This window comes from Calonectris borealis, chromosome 5 (genome assembly GCF_964195595.1).
Source record: "Calonectris borealis chromosome 5, bCalBor7.hap1.2, whole genome shotgun sequence".
Lineage (NCBI taxonomy): Eukaryota > Metazoa > Chordata > Aves > Procellariiformes > Procellariidae > Calonectris > Calonectris borealis.
Window position 1 is genome coordinate 40,375,898 of NC_134316.1, and position 15,948 is coordinate 40,391,845.

At 37.6% G+C, this 15,948-nt stretch overlaps 1 protein-coding gene across 2 annotated transcripts in view; it reads left to right on the forward strand.

Annotated features, from left to right (window-relative positions):
* Positions 1-15,948, forward strand: part of SIPA1L1 (signal induced proliferation associated 1 like 1) — a 78,583-nt gene that overhangs the window by 29,613 nt on the left and 33,022 nt on the right. For both annotated transcript variants that reach the window (XM_075151968.1, XM_075151969.1), the window contains exons 7-9: positions 2,655-3,231; positions 4,334-4,608; positions 7,979-8,257. In XM_075151968.1, the coding sequence (XP_075008069.1) occupies positions 2,655-3,231; positions 4,334-4,608; positions 7,979-8,257 (1,131 nt within the window). The remainder of the gene's footprint in view (positions 1-2,654; positions 3,232-4,333; positions 4,609-7,978; positions 8,258-15,948) is intronic.

The window sequence follows — 15,948 nt, forward strand, 5'->3', positions numbered from 1 at the left end:
ATAGTAAGGTTTAAAGGCTTTTCCCTCCCCGTAAGTTTTTGGTAAAGCTCACACAGCACTTCTGGAACTGATGCTGAACTTTGTACGTGTACTAAACTCTCCAGGAGTAGGCATGTTCATGTTGATACTCGTTTTAAGGCAGCTTATTGACAAATTCCACTGCTACATAATTTATGTTGTCATAGCTTGTTCTTAAACTTTTAGACATGTGTTTCAGCTCTTATTTTGTACAGAAACTGGTTTTGAAGTAAAGGGAAAGTAGGAAATACATCGACAAGGCTACAGATGCATTTTCTATTTGAACTGGGTATTACAAATACAGAGAAAGATCTGCTTTTGTTTATTATTTTAAATGATATGACTGCATATTTTCAATTTCTTCCTTTTAAAAGGCATGGGAAAGATTTATACTTGTTATACGGTAATAAACGTAAATATCTCAGGGTTCTATTTCTGACCTTCAGACTTCTAAGTCACTTTCGTTTTTCAGGTGTTCACAACTACAAGGGCTGGAACCTTACTGGTTATTATTAGTGAATAAAATTTGAGAATTTCAGCTTTAGTGATGCTACAAGCTTGAATTTTAAGGGAAGGGGGAGCAGGTAGGAAAAAATATTGTGAGAATGTCAGTGTTCATTTTGATACAGAAGACCGCCAGAGCGTTATATGTTCTGTGTACTGTCTTCAGGATTAAAATCCTTTCTTTTTTTGTCCTCTCACTGCAAACATTTGATTTAAATTTATAGAATTCCATTATGAAAAGTTTTTCTAGGAAACTTGTCAAAGTAAGTTTGACCTCTTTTTCACTGAATTATTTGGAACAGTTTCATAGATTCATAATTCTAGACAAAACAGGAAGCCATATAGCATAAAAATGTACTGGAATTTATATTAAAAACTACATAAAAGGAATAAAATCAAGCACTGTCTTGGCCAGTGACTCCCCCTCCCAACTAAGATAAACAATATTTCAGAAGTCTGGCTGCTCTGTCGGCATCATTCACTTTTTAAAACTTCTCTAGCATATGTTAAAGATTAAATTCTTATCCCTGTGATTCATGATATTGAAAACCTAATCAAACAAAATGTCACTGGTAGTTTTTCATTGCATCCAGTAATTGTGTTTAACGCTTAGGCTTCTATCTCTTAATAACAGATAGGACCATTGAAGATGATTAAGAGTCAGATGGTTGCATCGTGAGCACCGCCTGTCGCATACTTTTAGATGTATTGGCATACATTTGAAGGAAATATGACAGTCAATGACATCTTTCAATATCAGTTGCCAGAAATTATAATTTAAAAAAAAAACAAAACCAACAAAACCACAAACAAACAAATAAAACACCCTACTACCCAAAACAAGAAGATACGGTTAAAGATTGGGTGACTTAATTTTTATTTTTGGTGTTCCTGTGTGCCTCCCCTCCCCCCAAAAAAATAAAAGCTTTACTAGTATTTCTGCAATCTCAGTTATTGATTTTTTGGGGGGCATTTCTCTGATTATGTTTAAGGATTCAGGTAAGTTAGAACAAAGTGTGAAAATAATACCAGCCAGTCTTCCAAATGAAACACCACATATATTTCTAGTGTGTTCAAGTTCTATCCTATTTTTCTTCTCTGTTACCATGATATTTTGGCCAAAATTAGTTGATGCTTTTTCAGATCTAGTTATAGATATGTGGTAAATCATATTTGAACTGTTGGAGCATTTCTTGTCACAAAACTATTGAAGTACAGTTGTCAATCTCTTCTTAGGATCTTCTTAGGACAGACTGTCAAGTGAATGATACTGGACTGGAATAGCAAATCTTCAGTGATGCCAAACAACTCTCATCCGCTCTGTATCAAAAGAGAGTTGACCAGGGAGAATAGCTAAGCTTGTCAGCATTGCCTAAGGCAATCTTATTGTTGGTCCATCATTTGGTATGGAAACTAAAAGGAAAAGTTGAAAAACAAAGCATCTATTTCTAATATATGTCTCCAAACTTCTAAGAAATTTCTTATTTCTGGTATTTTTTGAGTCTGCTTCTATCACTAGCATGCAGTATCAGCTAGTGCGTTTTCGATCCAGAAATTTAAAACATAATCAGTAGTGTGACATATATATGAGTTCAGTCACCAGAAGATGATTCTCACAGTGAAACTGGCATTCTGAGATGACTTTATTGTCTTTTATCTTTTTAATGTGTCCATTTTATCTATATTTCTAGTATTGATCATACACTTTGCATTGCTTTCAGATGAGCCTTTCAGCTTTAGGTAGCTAAATTGTAAGCTAGCTTCTGTAATACTGTGTGTTAGAAATGTTCTGTTTATAGTAAAACCAAACAGAATTCAGAACTACTGTACATGAGTGATTAATTTATCAAAAAAGCACGATTTTTCACTTTAAGCTCTCTTTAAGCTGTGGTACTGAGGATGACTCAAAGTGCCTAGAAGCAAAAATAAGTGGCCTTCTGTTTATACAGTAAGGGGGACATAATCTCCACACTGGCAAGATTAAAATGTAAATATAGGCATATTGCTGAGAAAAGGAGAGAAAAATTGAGGGCTTAAGGAAAAAAAGGAAATGTATTTTCTATATTCAAAAACTGCTGAATTTGCATACAGTGAAACACTCTACTTCTTCCTTATTCTTTTATTTCTTTTAGTGTTGCTGTGACAAGATCCAGAGATGTACCATCCTTTGGACCACCTATTCCAAAAGGTGTCACGTTTCCTAAATCAAATGTGTTCAGGGACTTCTTACTAGCCAAAGTCATTAATGCAGAGAATGCTGCTCATAAATCAGAAAAGTTTCGTGTGATGGCCACCAGGACCCGTCAAGAGTACTTGAAAGACTTGGCAGAGAAGAATGTCACCAACACACCTATTGACCCTTCTGGCAAGTTCCCCTTCATCTCGCTTGCTTCAAAAAAGAAAGAAAAGTCCAAGCCTTATCCAGGAGCAGAGATCTATAGTTCTGGTGCTATTGTATGGAGTGTCCATGCGAAAGACTACAGCAAGGGTATGGAAATAGACTGTCTCCTAGGCATCTCTAATGAGTTTGTAGTCCTCATTGAACAGGACACGAAAAGCGTGGTGTTCAATTGCTCCTGTCGAGATGTGATAGGGTGGACTTCAACGGACACAAATATCAAAATATTCTATGAGAGAGGTGAATGTGTTTCTTTGGAGAGCTTCATCAGCAACATTGATGATATCAAAGAGATCGTCAAAAGGCTGGAGGTTAGAATGTGTTATCTTGTTTGGTTCCCCTTCTTTGCTTTCTCCTCTTGCCCCGCTGCCAAGTAAGGCTTTAATTTAAGTGATGCTTGGGATCCCTAAAACTGTTTTAATTGTTTATCATGAAATCTCTAAGGACTTTCCTGCCTTTATTTCTCAAAATCCAATATTGTTTTCACTTTTATCAGGTATCAGCCAACCTCAGCTGGTTGTGTGTGTGTCAAAAATGTCTAAATATATTTAAACAAAAAAAAAAAAGCAAGCAGGGCCTTCAGATGCATAAATTACTCCCACACAATAAATATAGAATATTTCTTTTCCTTGTTTTCCTTCCCTGTCTCTGTTTCATAGGCTTGTTGTATCTTGTTTCAAATGAAGCTGTAATAACTTTGAGACTGACTTACTATGTTGCCAGCAGGGTGCAGTCCCAATCCCTATTGTAACCTTCAGATATTCTCTGAGTGCATGTGGTAAACTAAAAATGCAGTGAATCATGGTATCTGTCTATAAAACATCTGTCCGTGCTCATTTTTTATCCAATTAAGTTATGAAAGAATGTGTTACGTTTCACTCTTTCCTGTAATTTCACAACTATAGTTGTATAATGACCAGGAAAAAAGGAAAACCAGGCCCTGTTAAATTGCTCTTGATGGTATTCATGCTCATGGTACATAGAAGAGTTGGCATAGACCCCAGTTTACTGTGCTTAGTAGCTGCATGCCACCACTTCTGACTGAAAGTGATCTTGCGGTTTACTGAAACAGCTAGAAATGTAGAATGGTTGATTGGTTACTAAAGCATAAAAGATAAAGTAAAGATGCTTGTGTAACTCATGTATTTTTCTGTTGTGCGCTGCCATGTATCTTCTAAAGTTCCTGTGGTTTCAGTAAAAATTTCAAGGCAGAACTTGGGTAACCAGACTCTTCTGAAAATACTAGTTTGAGTGACAAGACCCGTTTCAGCTGATTATGTACCCAGGACTGTGATAGATATTCCTTGATCATGTCCCACCATTGTCTTGGGACTCGGTTGATTGTACAAAAATGGAGTCCTTAAACCTCTGTTACCACTGAAGGTCTCTCTGTGTCGTCTTTTCAATTCACAGCTTGTGACTAAGGGCTGTGAAACAGTGGAGATGACTTTGCGTAGGAATGGTCTGGGTCAGCTTGGTTTCCACGTAAACTATGAAGGCATTGTGGCAGATGTTGAGCCCTATGGCTACGCGTGGCAGGCAGGACTGCGACAAGGCAGCCGGCTGGTGGAAATCTGCAAGGTGGCTGTAGCCACTCTGAGCCATGAGCAAATGATCGATCTTCTCAGAACATCAGTAACAGTGAAGGTCGTCATTGTCCCTCCGTATGAGGACTGCACACCACGCAGGTATTTGTAATAGCTACATTTGGTCTGAAATTATATCTTGATTTGTGGGGTCTGGGGGGAAAGAAATACCACAGAGTAAGTGTTAACCTTCAAAAACCATGGTATAACTATAATATAGCATCCAGTATTGTAAGGTGAAAGAGGAGGGCAGGAAAAACTGCCCATATTCAGCCTCCAAGCCCCACAGCATATTCATTGAATACCACAATTTAAGAAAATGTATGAAGAACCTCATGTATCCTTTAAATTCCGTGGAATTTAACACGGAAAGCAAACAACTTTTTGTTGACAGTTGCGTGTTTGATGCATCAAAATTAATTGTACATTTCCTCCCCTGCTTTCCCATTTGTTGGTAGTTTGCAATGTCTGTGGATGTAATTCTTGAAAGCTATGAGTAGACTTACATTCTTCTACTTCCACAAATAAGTAAGGCTATAAATGATGAGAGTTTGTCAAAGGTATGGATCTGGCCAGAGAAACTGCTGCAAATTGTAATTCTTCTGTACTCAGTAGTAGATCTTGCTGCATCTCTCGCACTTCCCATCCATGTTAAGCCTGAGGCTTGTGTCAACTGTATTATTGCTTTTAGAGCTTTAAAATGTTGCTTGATCAGAAATAAGCAGTAATACGTGCTTTTTTCTAAATTGGACATTAAGTCCCTCCATTTTTTCTGAACTCACACTAAAGCTTTTTATAAGCTTTTTACTGCTCCCATCTGAACTCTCTGCAGTTGTCTGTAGCATTCAGCCACATCACTAAATGTGATTCCCCTATTCCTGACATCCTGTATTAATATCTTGCAAATGCTATATGATTAAAATGGAATGATCTTTAATAGACTAAATTTGCCTGCAGGCTAGCTCAAGGTTTGTGCTAGATTTGCCAAGAAGCAGCAAGTGCAGTTATCAAAGTTCAATGGGTTCCTTGCAGTGAGAGTCTGAGAGAGCGTTTTGCACTGCTGTTTTCTAATCAGGCAGTATCTTTGTAGGGGTAGATGCTAAATCTTTGTATACTTAAGGCTGTGGCTGAACTGAAATGCATATTTATTACGTTGATACAAAATTGTGTCTCCTAACAAAGACCTTGTACTTGCATAAAAGAAGAATCCATGTTTGTTTTTACTGTGAGCCATATTAACTCCTTTTGTAACTGGTAGCCAAACAGGAGCAGAGAAAAAAGGAGTTTTATTTGTCCTTTAGTTGTCAGTGGAAAATTGAATACATGTCAGGGATCAAAATTAGCAGTGGCATAAGGTCACCCATGAGGTATCTGGAAAGCTTTTGTACAGTATTTAGCAGCGTGAGCAAATGGAAAGTTCAGCTGCAGCCATAGCAAAAGGATTAGAGGAGAAAAATCTGTGTGGAAAGCACAGATCCTATTATTCCTGAACTAAATTAAGTACAGCCAAAAGCAGGCTTAACTTTACTGTATCCAAACCCATAGGAGGAAGAGAAATTACTGCACTTTTGGATATACTCTACTCAGCATCAGTGAGTTTTGTTGCTGTCTTGTAGTGAGCAAATGTTCATGGTGGGTTATTGCCTAATTATAAAATTTTATAAAGCAACTCTTTATCCAGCTTGCTGTATTGAAAATTATTAAGGTTTAAGAACTGTGTCTTGAATTTGTAGCTATCCTACATATATTACTGGAGACTTGACTTAAATCTTTGCAAAAAGCAATTTCTCTTCTGGCAATCAGTTTTCCAAAATTGGAGTCCTTTTATTGTGTCCTCTGGAGGTCATTCAGTATTTCTACTACAGTAACTTCTACAGACCATAACTAAAATGAAGATCAGTTCTGCTTGGTATGGTACATTCATATGAGAAGCAGTCCCTATCCTAATAAATTGATTGGCGTGAAGTTGGAGGAAGAGCAGGGGAGCAGTTAGATAAGATGCTTGCCAACAGGCACATGTACAAGGTCAATAGCAGATACGAAAATATATCCAAATACCCTGATTCACAATCTAATGCCCTACACAGAGGCAGGCCTTGTTACGATTATTTCTTTACTAAAAGGTGGTCATTAAAACATTGCCACTGAACTCATTTAGCGGACTGATTGCTGACCTTGAAGTTAAGGACACAGCAGCAAGAGGAAGTTTTGTATTCTTGCTCCTTAAACTAACTATGCCTCCAAAAAAAAGAGAAACCTGAACTACTAAAGGATATAATCACTAGGGAAAGAATAGCAGAGACATAAAACATGAAAAGAAAAAACAAGGGTATCAAGATTTTATTTAGGTTGTGAGTGGACTTTGAAAACAAATCTCCTGATCATCCCTATCTACCATGGAGTGGTTCACATCACAGAGCGGCCTGGGCGCACACATACGTTTCCTTTCAGGTGAAGCTGAACTACATGTGCTTCAGAAGCACACCTTGTGCCTTCCAACTGCTAATTTAATTTGCAGGTCAAGACTAGAGGGTAGGCAGAGTAAAACCACAAAATATGTACATTGTGGACAACGCCGACTGTTTCACTTTGTCTGCTCCTGCTAGACTGCACAACTCGCTAATGTCAGCATAGCCAGATAACAAGTCATCTGTTTTGTTTTGTATTTTAGCTGGGAAGAGATATTGATATTTCTCAGCACTAAGGGTATAATCACTTAGAGGAAGGGCTAGAAGTAGAAAATTTTGCACTGATTGTTTATTTTTCTTTCTCATTAGATAATGATGTGTGTAAATAAACAAAGTAATCACGATAAAAAAATTCACTTAAATAGAGGTATATACATTTGTCGAGAGAAATACCAAAATTATCCACACCGAAGCTGAAGGTCACATCTACTTTCCAAATCTCTCATTTTAATTGTATGCAGAAGTTTGCCCTGCATCTTGTGTACTGCATTAGCTTATGCGCTGTTTTACTCCAGTTTTTATGCTGTCCTGTTCCCGTACATCCTCAGGAAGCAAAAGGGCATCTTTTGGGCTTAGCATCTACAATTTTTAGCAAGTGTTTTGTTTTCATAATGTGCAAATTTATCAACTGAGGTACACCAAAGGTGTTTGAAAATGAAGTGTAATGCATTATTTCATGGGAATCTTTTCTTTTCATGGATGTCTGTGCATCAGAAAGATTTATCTCAAAAAGAACAAACATTTCAGGTCTTACTTGTCTTTATTTTACTTTCTTAAATAAAGGAAGGGGAGATACCCATTTAACAGATTTTTTAGCTTTTATAACCCAGTAATCAGATGAAGAGTATCAAAATTTGTTAAATATATGTTTCTAAAAAGTAAAACCTTACATTTACTGTTTCATAGAATTGATTCAGCTTCTGTCTTCAGATTTCTATCCCTGTGAACAGGAAATATTTGTGTTAATTTTTTTATAGCAGCATGTTACATGTCTTCATTTCCAGGAGTTCTTCAGAAAACTACCGTATGCCAGTGATGGAGTACAAAGTGAATGAAGGAATGTCGTATGAATTCAAATTTCCCTTCAGAAATAATAACAAATGGCAGCGAAATGCAAGCAAAGGACAGGGACCTCATGTGGCTCAGGTACCATCCCAAATACAAAGTCCAGTAACATCTAGGATTGGCTCTGGGAAAGGAGAAGGGAAAATGCCACCCCCAGAACGAGCAGCCAACATCCCCCGAAGCATCTCTAGTGATGGGCGCCCGTTGGAGAGCCGGAGGTACGTGTCTTCTTCACAAATGGCTTTTCATTATTGCTCAGAATCTTGTCTGGAAAAAAGCACAATAGATTTATCTAAGTATCTGAAGACTGCTTTTAATCTTGGTTTTAATTAGTCAAAAGGCAACATGAATACGAGCGAAACATTAGCCAAAAGGAAATACCTTTCCTGGCATGATGAACCACAAAATGAAGTGTTATGGATTGTTAGGCTATATTTCCCTGTGTTGGATGGTATTCTAAAACTGCTGTATTGTTATTTAAGTTTTAAATTAGTTACAATCGAAGTTTTAGATCTAACTGTTCCTGAACTTCTGCATTTTAAAGAAGTAAATAAAAACTTTGGCTTGTTTATAGGCTTGGTGGAACCGCCTAAAGCTCCCAAGGCAGAAATAACATCTAACAGGGTGTTTAGCAAGAGAATTCTGACCAGCACAGAAAGCAAATTTATCTGATTGGGGAGTTTTTGAACTTTTTAGGCTAGAGAAGAGATTGTTTTAAGTTTGCATTTCTCCAGAGTGGTTTGGGGCTTTTTGTTGTTTTGGTTTTTTTTAAACAAGAAAGCGATTATTATTAAGATAAAGTTATCAGGGACATCCTGTCACAGTATTTTCATTCTTTCGCAGAAGAAGATGTATTTGATAGTATTCAAATGAACTGTCATTGTTTTGATTATCTATACTAATCTTCTCCATCTACAAAGAGAACTGTTGAGGGAAATAAGCTTGTAGCTTGTATTTCTTATTTTGGACAATTCCTTAAAAAAAAAAAAGCTGTAGACAGATTCTGATTTTACGTTGCTGAAAAATATAAAGCAGTGGAAATAAGATGTATTGTTGTAGAAAATTTAAAGAGAGTTCTAATGAATTAACTTAAAGTATTTTTCATATCCTGAAGAACTGGGAATAAAAAAAAAAAAATGTTCAAAGATGGTACAGCCAAGACCAAGAAACTACCAAGGTGAAATTGAAACTTCTGTGTAGAAACCTTATTAAGAAATTATATTAGTTGGTAAGGACTTCATTTTCTTACTTTCTTTTTCATTAGACACTGTCATACTTCTGCATTCAAACTGATTAGAGGGTGTCCCCCAGTTATAGTTTTCTGTAAGTTCAATAGATGTATACTTCAAGCTCCCATCAGTGTGAGTTTCAAAAGAAAATTTGCAACACTGAAAGCACTAATAATTTCACAGGCAACCTGATAAGATTGTCTGTGAAAAAGGTTGCAGAAGCCAGTGAGACACTGGACTTGGCTCTCTAAGGGTGTATTTGGACCAACGTAAAAATTGCATGGCTTCAGGCCATATCTGCCTGTTACAGCTGAAGACAGGCAGATGCTGAATTTCAAGGAGTAGGAGTTGGGGTGTTGGTTTTTTTTTTTTTTGCTCTCTCCAGTGCTGTAGAATCTCACTCTGTAATTACGGAAGGCATAGTAATACCTCGGCAAAGTTTAAGGCAGTGGCAGAAGATCAGATTCAATTGAGTTGCTGTTTTTTTCAGACGCTTCCATCTCTTCATGGTTTTGTCTAGAGTCTCGAGTTGACTGTTCCATGACTCGTGCCAATAAGAGTGAGCCTTTGGCTGCACTGAGAGACGGGGTATTACAAACTGTGTTTTTCTTGTGCTTAAAATCCTATGTGGGCAACATTGCACACCTAAAGCATCCAAGATTTATCCAGTCGCTGGATGCTTCTAGACGGGAGTTATGGCCTGACAAATGTTTGCAAAGTGAAAATTACATTTCCATATACTCAGTATTTGTTTTCAAAAAGTGAAACTTTGACTTTCCATTTCCTTCATTTTCAAGGCATGTAGCTGGGGTTTTTCTGTTCTAGACATTCTTTTAAGTATTTTTTTATTATTATTATTCCAAAAGGGTTCTATTGGATCTTTTAATCCTTAAAAGTATATTATCAAAGTAGCTTTTAAGTTTGGCTGGGAATTTTTTTGGATGCCTGAAAAATGTCTTCTCTCTTATCTTTCTGGTCTGCTAAACATGTTAGTCTTGGCTGGATCAAGTTTAAAAATAACAGCAGCTGCATAAGGTTAACCGTGTTTCCAGTTAAAGTGAAGAAAAATACATTTTTGTCATTTTAAAGGAATACAGGAAGAAAAAAAAAATCAATAAGTTCACTCCAAGACTCATCTGTCTTTTCTCTGCATGATAAAAGAAAGCTTTGATTTGGGGAAGCTCAGATACCTCTTCTATTCTGTGTAAAATCTCTAAATTCAACAAAGATGAGATTTTCATAGCCCTCTTAACTACTGTCTCATTTAATTTTTCACCACTAACTTTCACACTTTCCGTAGCATAAAGATCACCTATCAGGAGGTGCTGGAATCTGTATGTGTTTCTGGTGCCGGTAGCAGCGATGGTGCTCCGCTGTGCTTTGCTCCCTACGATTTGTTCTTTGCTCGGCTCTCAATTGGTTGGAGAAATGGAGGACTAAGGGTAACCTGGTAATATGGGTACTGGGATCTATACTGGTAGTCCCTGTGATCCAAAAAGGGCCCTCTAATGAACATGATTATAAACATGACTCCACCGTATACAAGATGGCTACTTCAGTGTTTCTCTCTCTCTCGAGTATCTATGTTCTGTAGAGCAATTTTAAGGGGTTTTAGAAAAAAGCACCTGTCATTATGGCTTATTAGCAAAGCAGTACAGATATCCTAGATTTCCTTCCTACCATTAGAGCTTCATTTCTGAAAAGAAGGTACTGCTGAAGTGTCAGTGGGGCTGGAAACTTACCTATGAAGATCACCATCAATAAGTAATTTCAGTACTAAATTATAGCTGTAACCTCAATTTTAATCTTTGGTTGTGGTCTAAATATCACTAGCTATCACTTGTGTTTCTGCAGTGCTGAGCTGCAGTTCAGACTTGCTGATGTTTGACTGATCTCAATACTTACTTGTTTTGAGACTGGAGCTGGCATTTATCCCCCTGTGCTCCCGCCTTTTGACTGCACATTCTTCGTTTATTGAGCCGGGTGCAGTGACAGTGATGGCACATCTCATCTGCCGCTAAGAAACAGCGACCTGTAGTTTGTGATCTATGTTTTAAGGGATGTGGCAGCTGAGAAACCCGTAGTAAATTGATCCATGTGGATCTTTGAGCTCTGAATCTGAGATGATTTTTGGAACTAGCGCTGATAGCAGTCGCCCAGGACCACAGAAGGTCGGTACAGTCGTTAGCTGTAGCTCCAGCGGATGGGATTTCAACGAACGAAATGGAGGCATTATAATATTTCTGACGTATCAGACCTGACATGGTACTCATTTTAATAGTAACTATCAGCAACAAATCCATGACTTATATTAAGTATTTAGAAAAAAACCTGAAGATTTGAGGGATTTAGTTTAAACAAAAACAGCTTAACAGACAAGTGTTTCCCTCTTTGGGTACAAAGTGCTCTCAGAGTACAGAGGGTACAGGTGTAAGTCTTTTTTAATTACCTATTAGTGATATTTGACTGATGATCACTTTATATAGCTAGAGTCTCTAAATATGCATACTGAGTGAAATAAATTTATTTTTTACCCTTGTTGATACTTTCACTTCAGTCATTTAACTATGTGTCGTGGTTTAACCCTAGCTGGCAACTAAGCACCACTCAGCTGCTCGCTTACTCCCCCCCAGTGGGATGGGGGAGAGAATCAGAAGGGTAAAAGTGAGAAAACTCATGGGCCGAGATAAAGACAGTTTAATAGGGAAAGCAAAAGCTGCGCACTCAAGCAAAGCAAAACAAGGAATTCATTCACTCCTTCCCATCGGCAGGCAGGTGTTCAGCCACCTCCAGGAAAGCAGGAATCCATCACGCCTAACCATGTACTTGGGAAGTCAAACGCCATCACTCTGAATGTCCCCCCTTTTCCTTCTTCTTCCTCCAGCTTTATATGCTGAGCATGACGTCATACGGTATGGAATATCTCTTTGGTCAGTTTGGGTCAGCTGTCCTGGCTATGTCCCCTCCCAGCTTCTTGTGCACCTGGCAGAGCATGGGAAGCTGAAAAGTCCTTGAGTGTAAGCACTACTGAGCAACAACTAAAACATCAGTGTGTTATCAACATTCTTCTCATACTAAATCCAAAACATAGCACTATACCAACTACTAGGAAGAAAACTCTATCCCAGCCGAAATCAGGACACTATGTTAAAAATAAATAAAAGCTGCATTATTGGTCCTGAGAACAAGAGGATGTCACTCATAAAAACATCTTGCCTCCCTATGGAGACTGCTACTGTAGGTGGGAGAGTAGCTTGCTTGATTCTGAGAAGGAAGACAAATGCCCAGTCCTGTGCCTAACCAGCAGAGTCCTTTAAATTTGCGTTTATTGGATTGTCTTCATGTATCCAACTCACTAGCTTATACTTAAATTCTCCCTGTTCCTCATAGTATCCTGGGTCCTTGAATGTATTCATGATTGATGTGCATATTTGTAGGCAGGAAAAATAACCCCAAACTTTATAAATCTTAAAATAAATCTCTAATGTTACCGCAACATTAAGACTGAAAAATCTAATAATATAAATGCAATAAATTCCAAGTTATGGCTTCTTTCACAACATTAATTAGTCCACACGGGACACTATATAGCCCTATAACCCAGAATAAATATCAGAGTGATACATTAAGGAAAACAACAATAAGCCATATATATGTGAAGTATGCCAGAGCTAATGTTATTAGAGAAAATGTAATTTTAGAGCTTGATTTTTTTTTTTTTTTTCCTTCCCAATTTTCAATTTTTATTTTTGTACACTTGGTTTCCAGACTTTGTTAAGAAAAAAACATGCAGGGAAAGGAGATTAGATAGTGTTAGATCATAATCTTTTCTTAATTAACTTATCGTAAACTGGAACCAGTCTTATCTAAAACTTAATTCAACAAACATTTGAAAAGTGCAAAAACCTGTGAGCAAAGCATGCTGCTGGACTTGTGCACTTGAGTGTGCAGTTCAGTACTGTACTGGATGAAAGCTCAAGGCTCTAACTAGAAAATTTCTGAGCACAGTCAATATTTTAAACCAAATGGAAAACTGAATTACGGCATGACTGCAATCAAGCACTGGCTGTAAAATTCCACAGTATGGAAGTATTAGAACAATATTCATTAAGACTGGTTTTAAGTCTTATTGAGGACTTTGGAGCAGTCTTGCCCTAAGACTTCATACTTCTTTGAACGATGCCTGTGTGTATTCAGTTACAGTAACTGTGCCAGTAGTAGTTTATAGATTAATTCCTGCAGGTAGAATCTAGTTTAAACTGTTCCTATATTATATAAAAACCCTAATCTGCTGCTGCTTAGTGTGCATCAGTGACATTTTTCCTAATATAAACAAGCAGGTGTCTGTGCTCATCTTGCTGCCTGTCAAGTGAGCATTGTAGCACACGTTGCCTACCTCACAGGGTTTGAGGATTTGTTATTTTAAAGTTTTCATAACATTCTTCAAATTAAAACATGTACTAACATTAGATGATATATTACGCGTTTCCTGCTGGCACCAGGACCTAGAGCTGGATGTAGCAGTGGAAAATCAAAGGTTTGTGGTACACCTGGCGGTATGGCCAAACTCTTGTGTTCCAAAAGCATCTGAGAAGAGCCATGCTGTGTCATGTCAAGAGTTACTCTCTTGTTTGACAGTGGCCATCGGCAGGGACCAGGGAACAGCATAAGAAATGCTTGCAAGGATAAAGGAAGACTCCTTACCAGGTCTGACCTGGCTGTCTGCTGTTTAAGATCACTTAGAGCTGGATGCACCTGTACTGCTGTGTTTAACAGCTGTGCATGGTATCTCTTCATCCAGGTGCCTGCTGATTGGTCTCTTGATAGTTCCAGGTCTCCTACTTGTTCTTTTATCATGAGGGATAATGAATAATCGTTTTGTTTGCTTGATCCAATATAATTCATGTTTGGACGGATTGAAGCAGACATGATAAAATTCTCTATAATCTGTGGAACCATATAGCCTATTCAGTGTTTCTTCATACGGAAGCTATTCTGTACCTCTGGTTGTCCCGTTGCCTGCCTCTGTATCTTTTCTTGTTATAATATGTGTTTTCTGAAATGCAATGATCGAATTGAAGAAAAATATTCGAGAAGGTATACAGTGTAGTGTGAGAAGGTTCAATATGACAGCATAATTGCATTTTCTGTTTCATTTGCTATCCCCTTCCCCAAAATTGCTGATGTTCTTTTTTCCTTTTTGAATGGTTTGGTTTCCTTTTTAACATGAGAGCATTGAGTCAGTGTTTTCAGAGAACTGTCACATCTTGCAGTATTATTAGGATTGCAAAAATTAAACACATGGAAGGTAAGCATGCCAGAATTAATTTGCTGGGCAATTTTGTTCAGAACTCTTGTGTAACCGTATTTTCTGATACTTCCTTTGATTAAATTAAGAGAATTTCTTTTAACAGCGGACATCTGCCTCATTCAGTTCACACAGTGGATGCAGCTCATTAAAGAAGAGCTATTTAATATTTTATTTTCCTCTTCATTACTCCATCCCTTATTTACTGGATGGCGTTCAAATCTTTCTGTAAAGATGCAATTATTAATTCCCCTCTAAGCTTTACAGTGGCACCCATTACTATGGTTTCTGAATGCTTCACGGGTATTAATTAAACTTAATTTTCAAAACTCTTGTGTGAGAAGAGATGTCTTTGGCCCTCTTCAGATTAAGAACAAAGGTAGAGAGAGAAATTATGTTCTAATCATTTGCTGTGTCTTATTTTGGGCATCTCATGTTTGGAAGTGTGCCCAGTATTGTTAATATTTTATATATTCAAATTACAGCTTCAGTTGACTTCAGCTGCTTTGGTAAGCTTTCAGCTCAGATGTAAATCGGGCCGTGGAATCAAATAAGGCCTTTGAGAAACTTGCAATTAGTGATAATGAATGAAAAATTTTCTTTAACAAATATGCCAGTGGTCATATTGGAGTGCTGCAGCAAGTACAAGATAAGAATTCAGTTTGCTAAGTCAGCACTAAAATGCCTTGACTAAAAGGGCATCCTTTCTCTTCTGCCAGTCTGCGCCTCCTTCGCTTCTGAGCTGTGCAGCTCTTGCAGGAGAAGTTGTAGCACAAATTAGAACTGCATGGGGCAGAGGTCTAAGGGAGAAGGCACCTGTGTATGATCTTATAACTAAAGACTGCCTTAGGCCATAGGCACAAAGCGTGCTAGACTGACATTTTTCTTATGATGTGTATATTACATACCTACACATACTGAAGACGTGGGCAAACTTGCAGCTAATGACATGGAAATTAATTTATTAAGAGCAAGATGGATGCTTTCGATGTCTGTGTTGTCATACTAAACAAAATAAACGTACGCCCATCCCACTCACTGCCTTCACAAAAGATGATTTTCTCCCCATACTTGGCAAGACTCAACCAGTCCTTTCAGGATGAACTAGATCTGTTAGAACTAAATCATGCATGGTATAATCCCAGGTCAATTGACTGCAATGTCATTGCATCTGTTTAATGCAATGGACGCTTGGCCTATTTTTAAGTTCAATTATGGGACTTATGCACTTAACCATTTTGGAATTTCTTCTTAAAGCTGTCTCTTGAAATAGATAATAGCTTGTTTTAGTTTGGTTTTTAATTATAAATAAAAGACAAGCACAGAATATCTTAACTGTAGGGGCATACTGCTAACACAATACTCCTTTTGT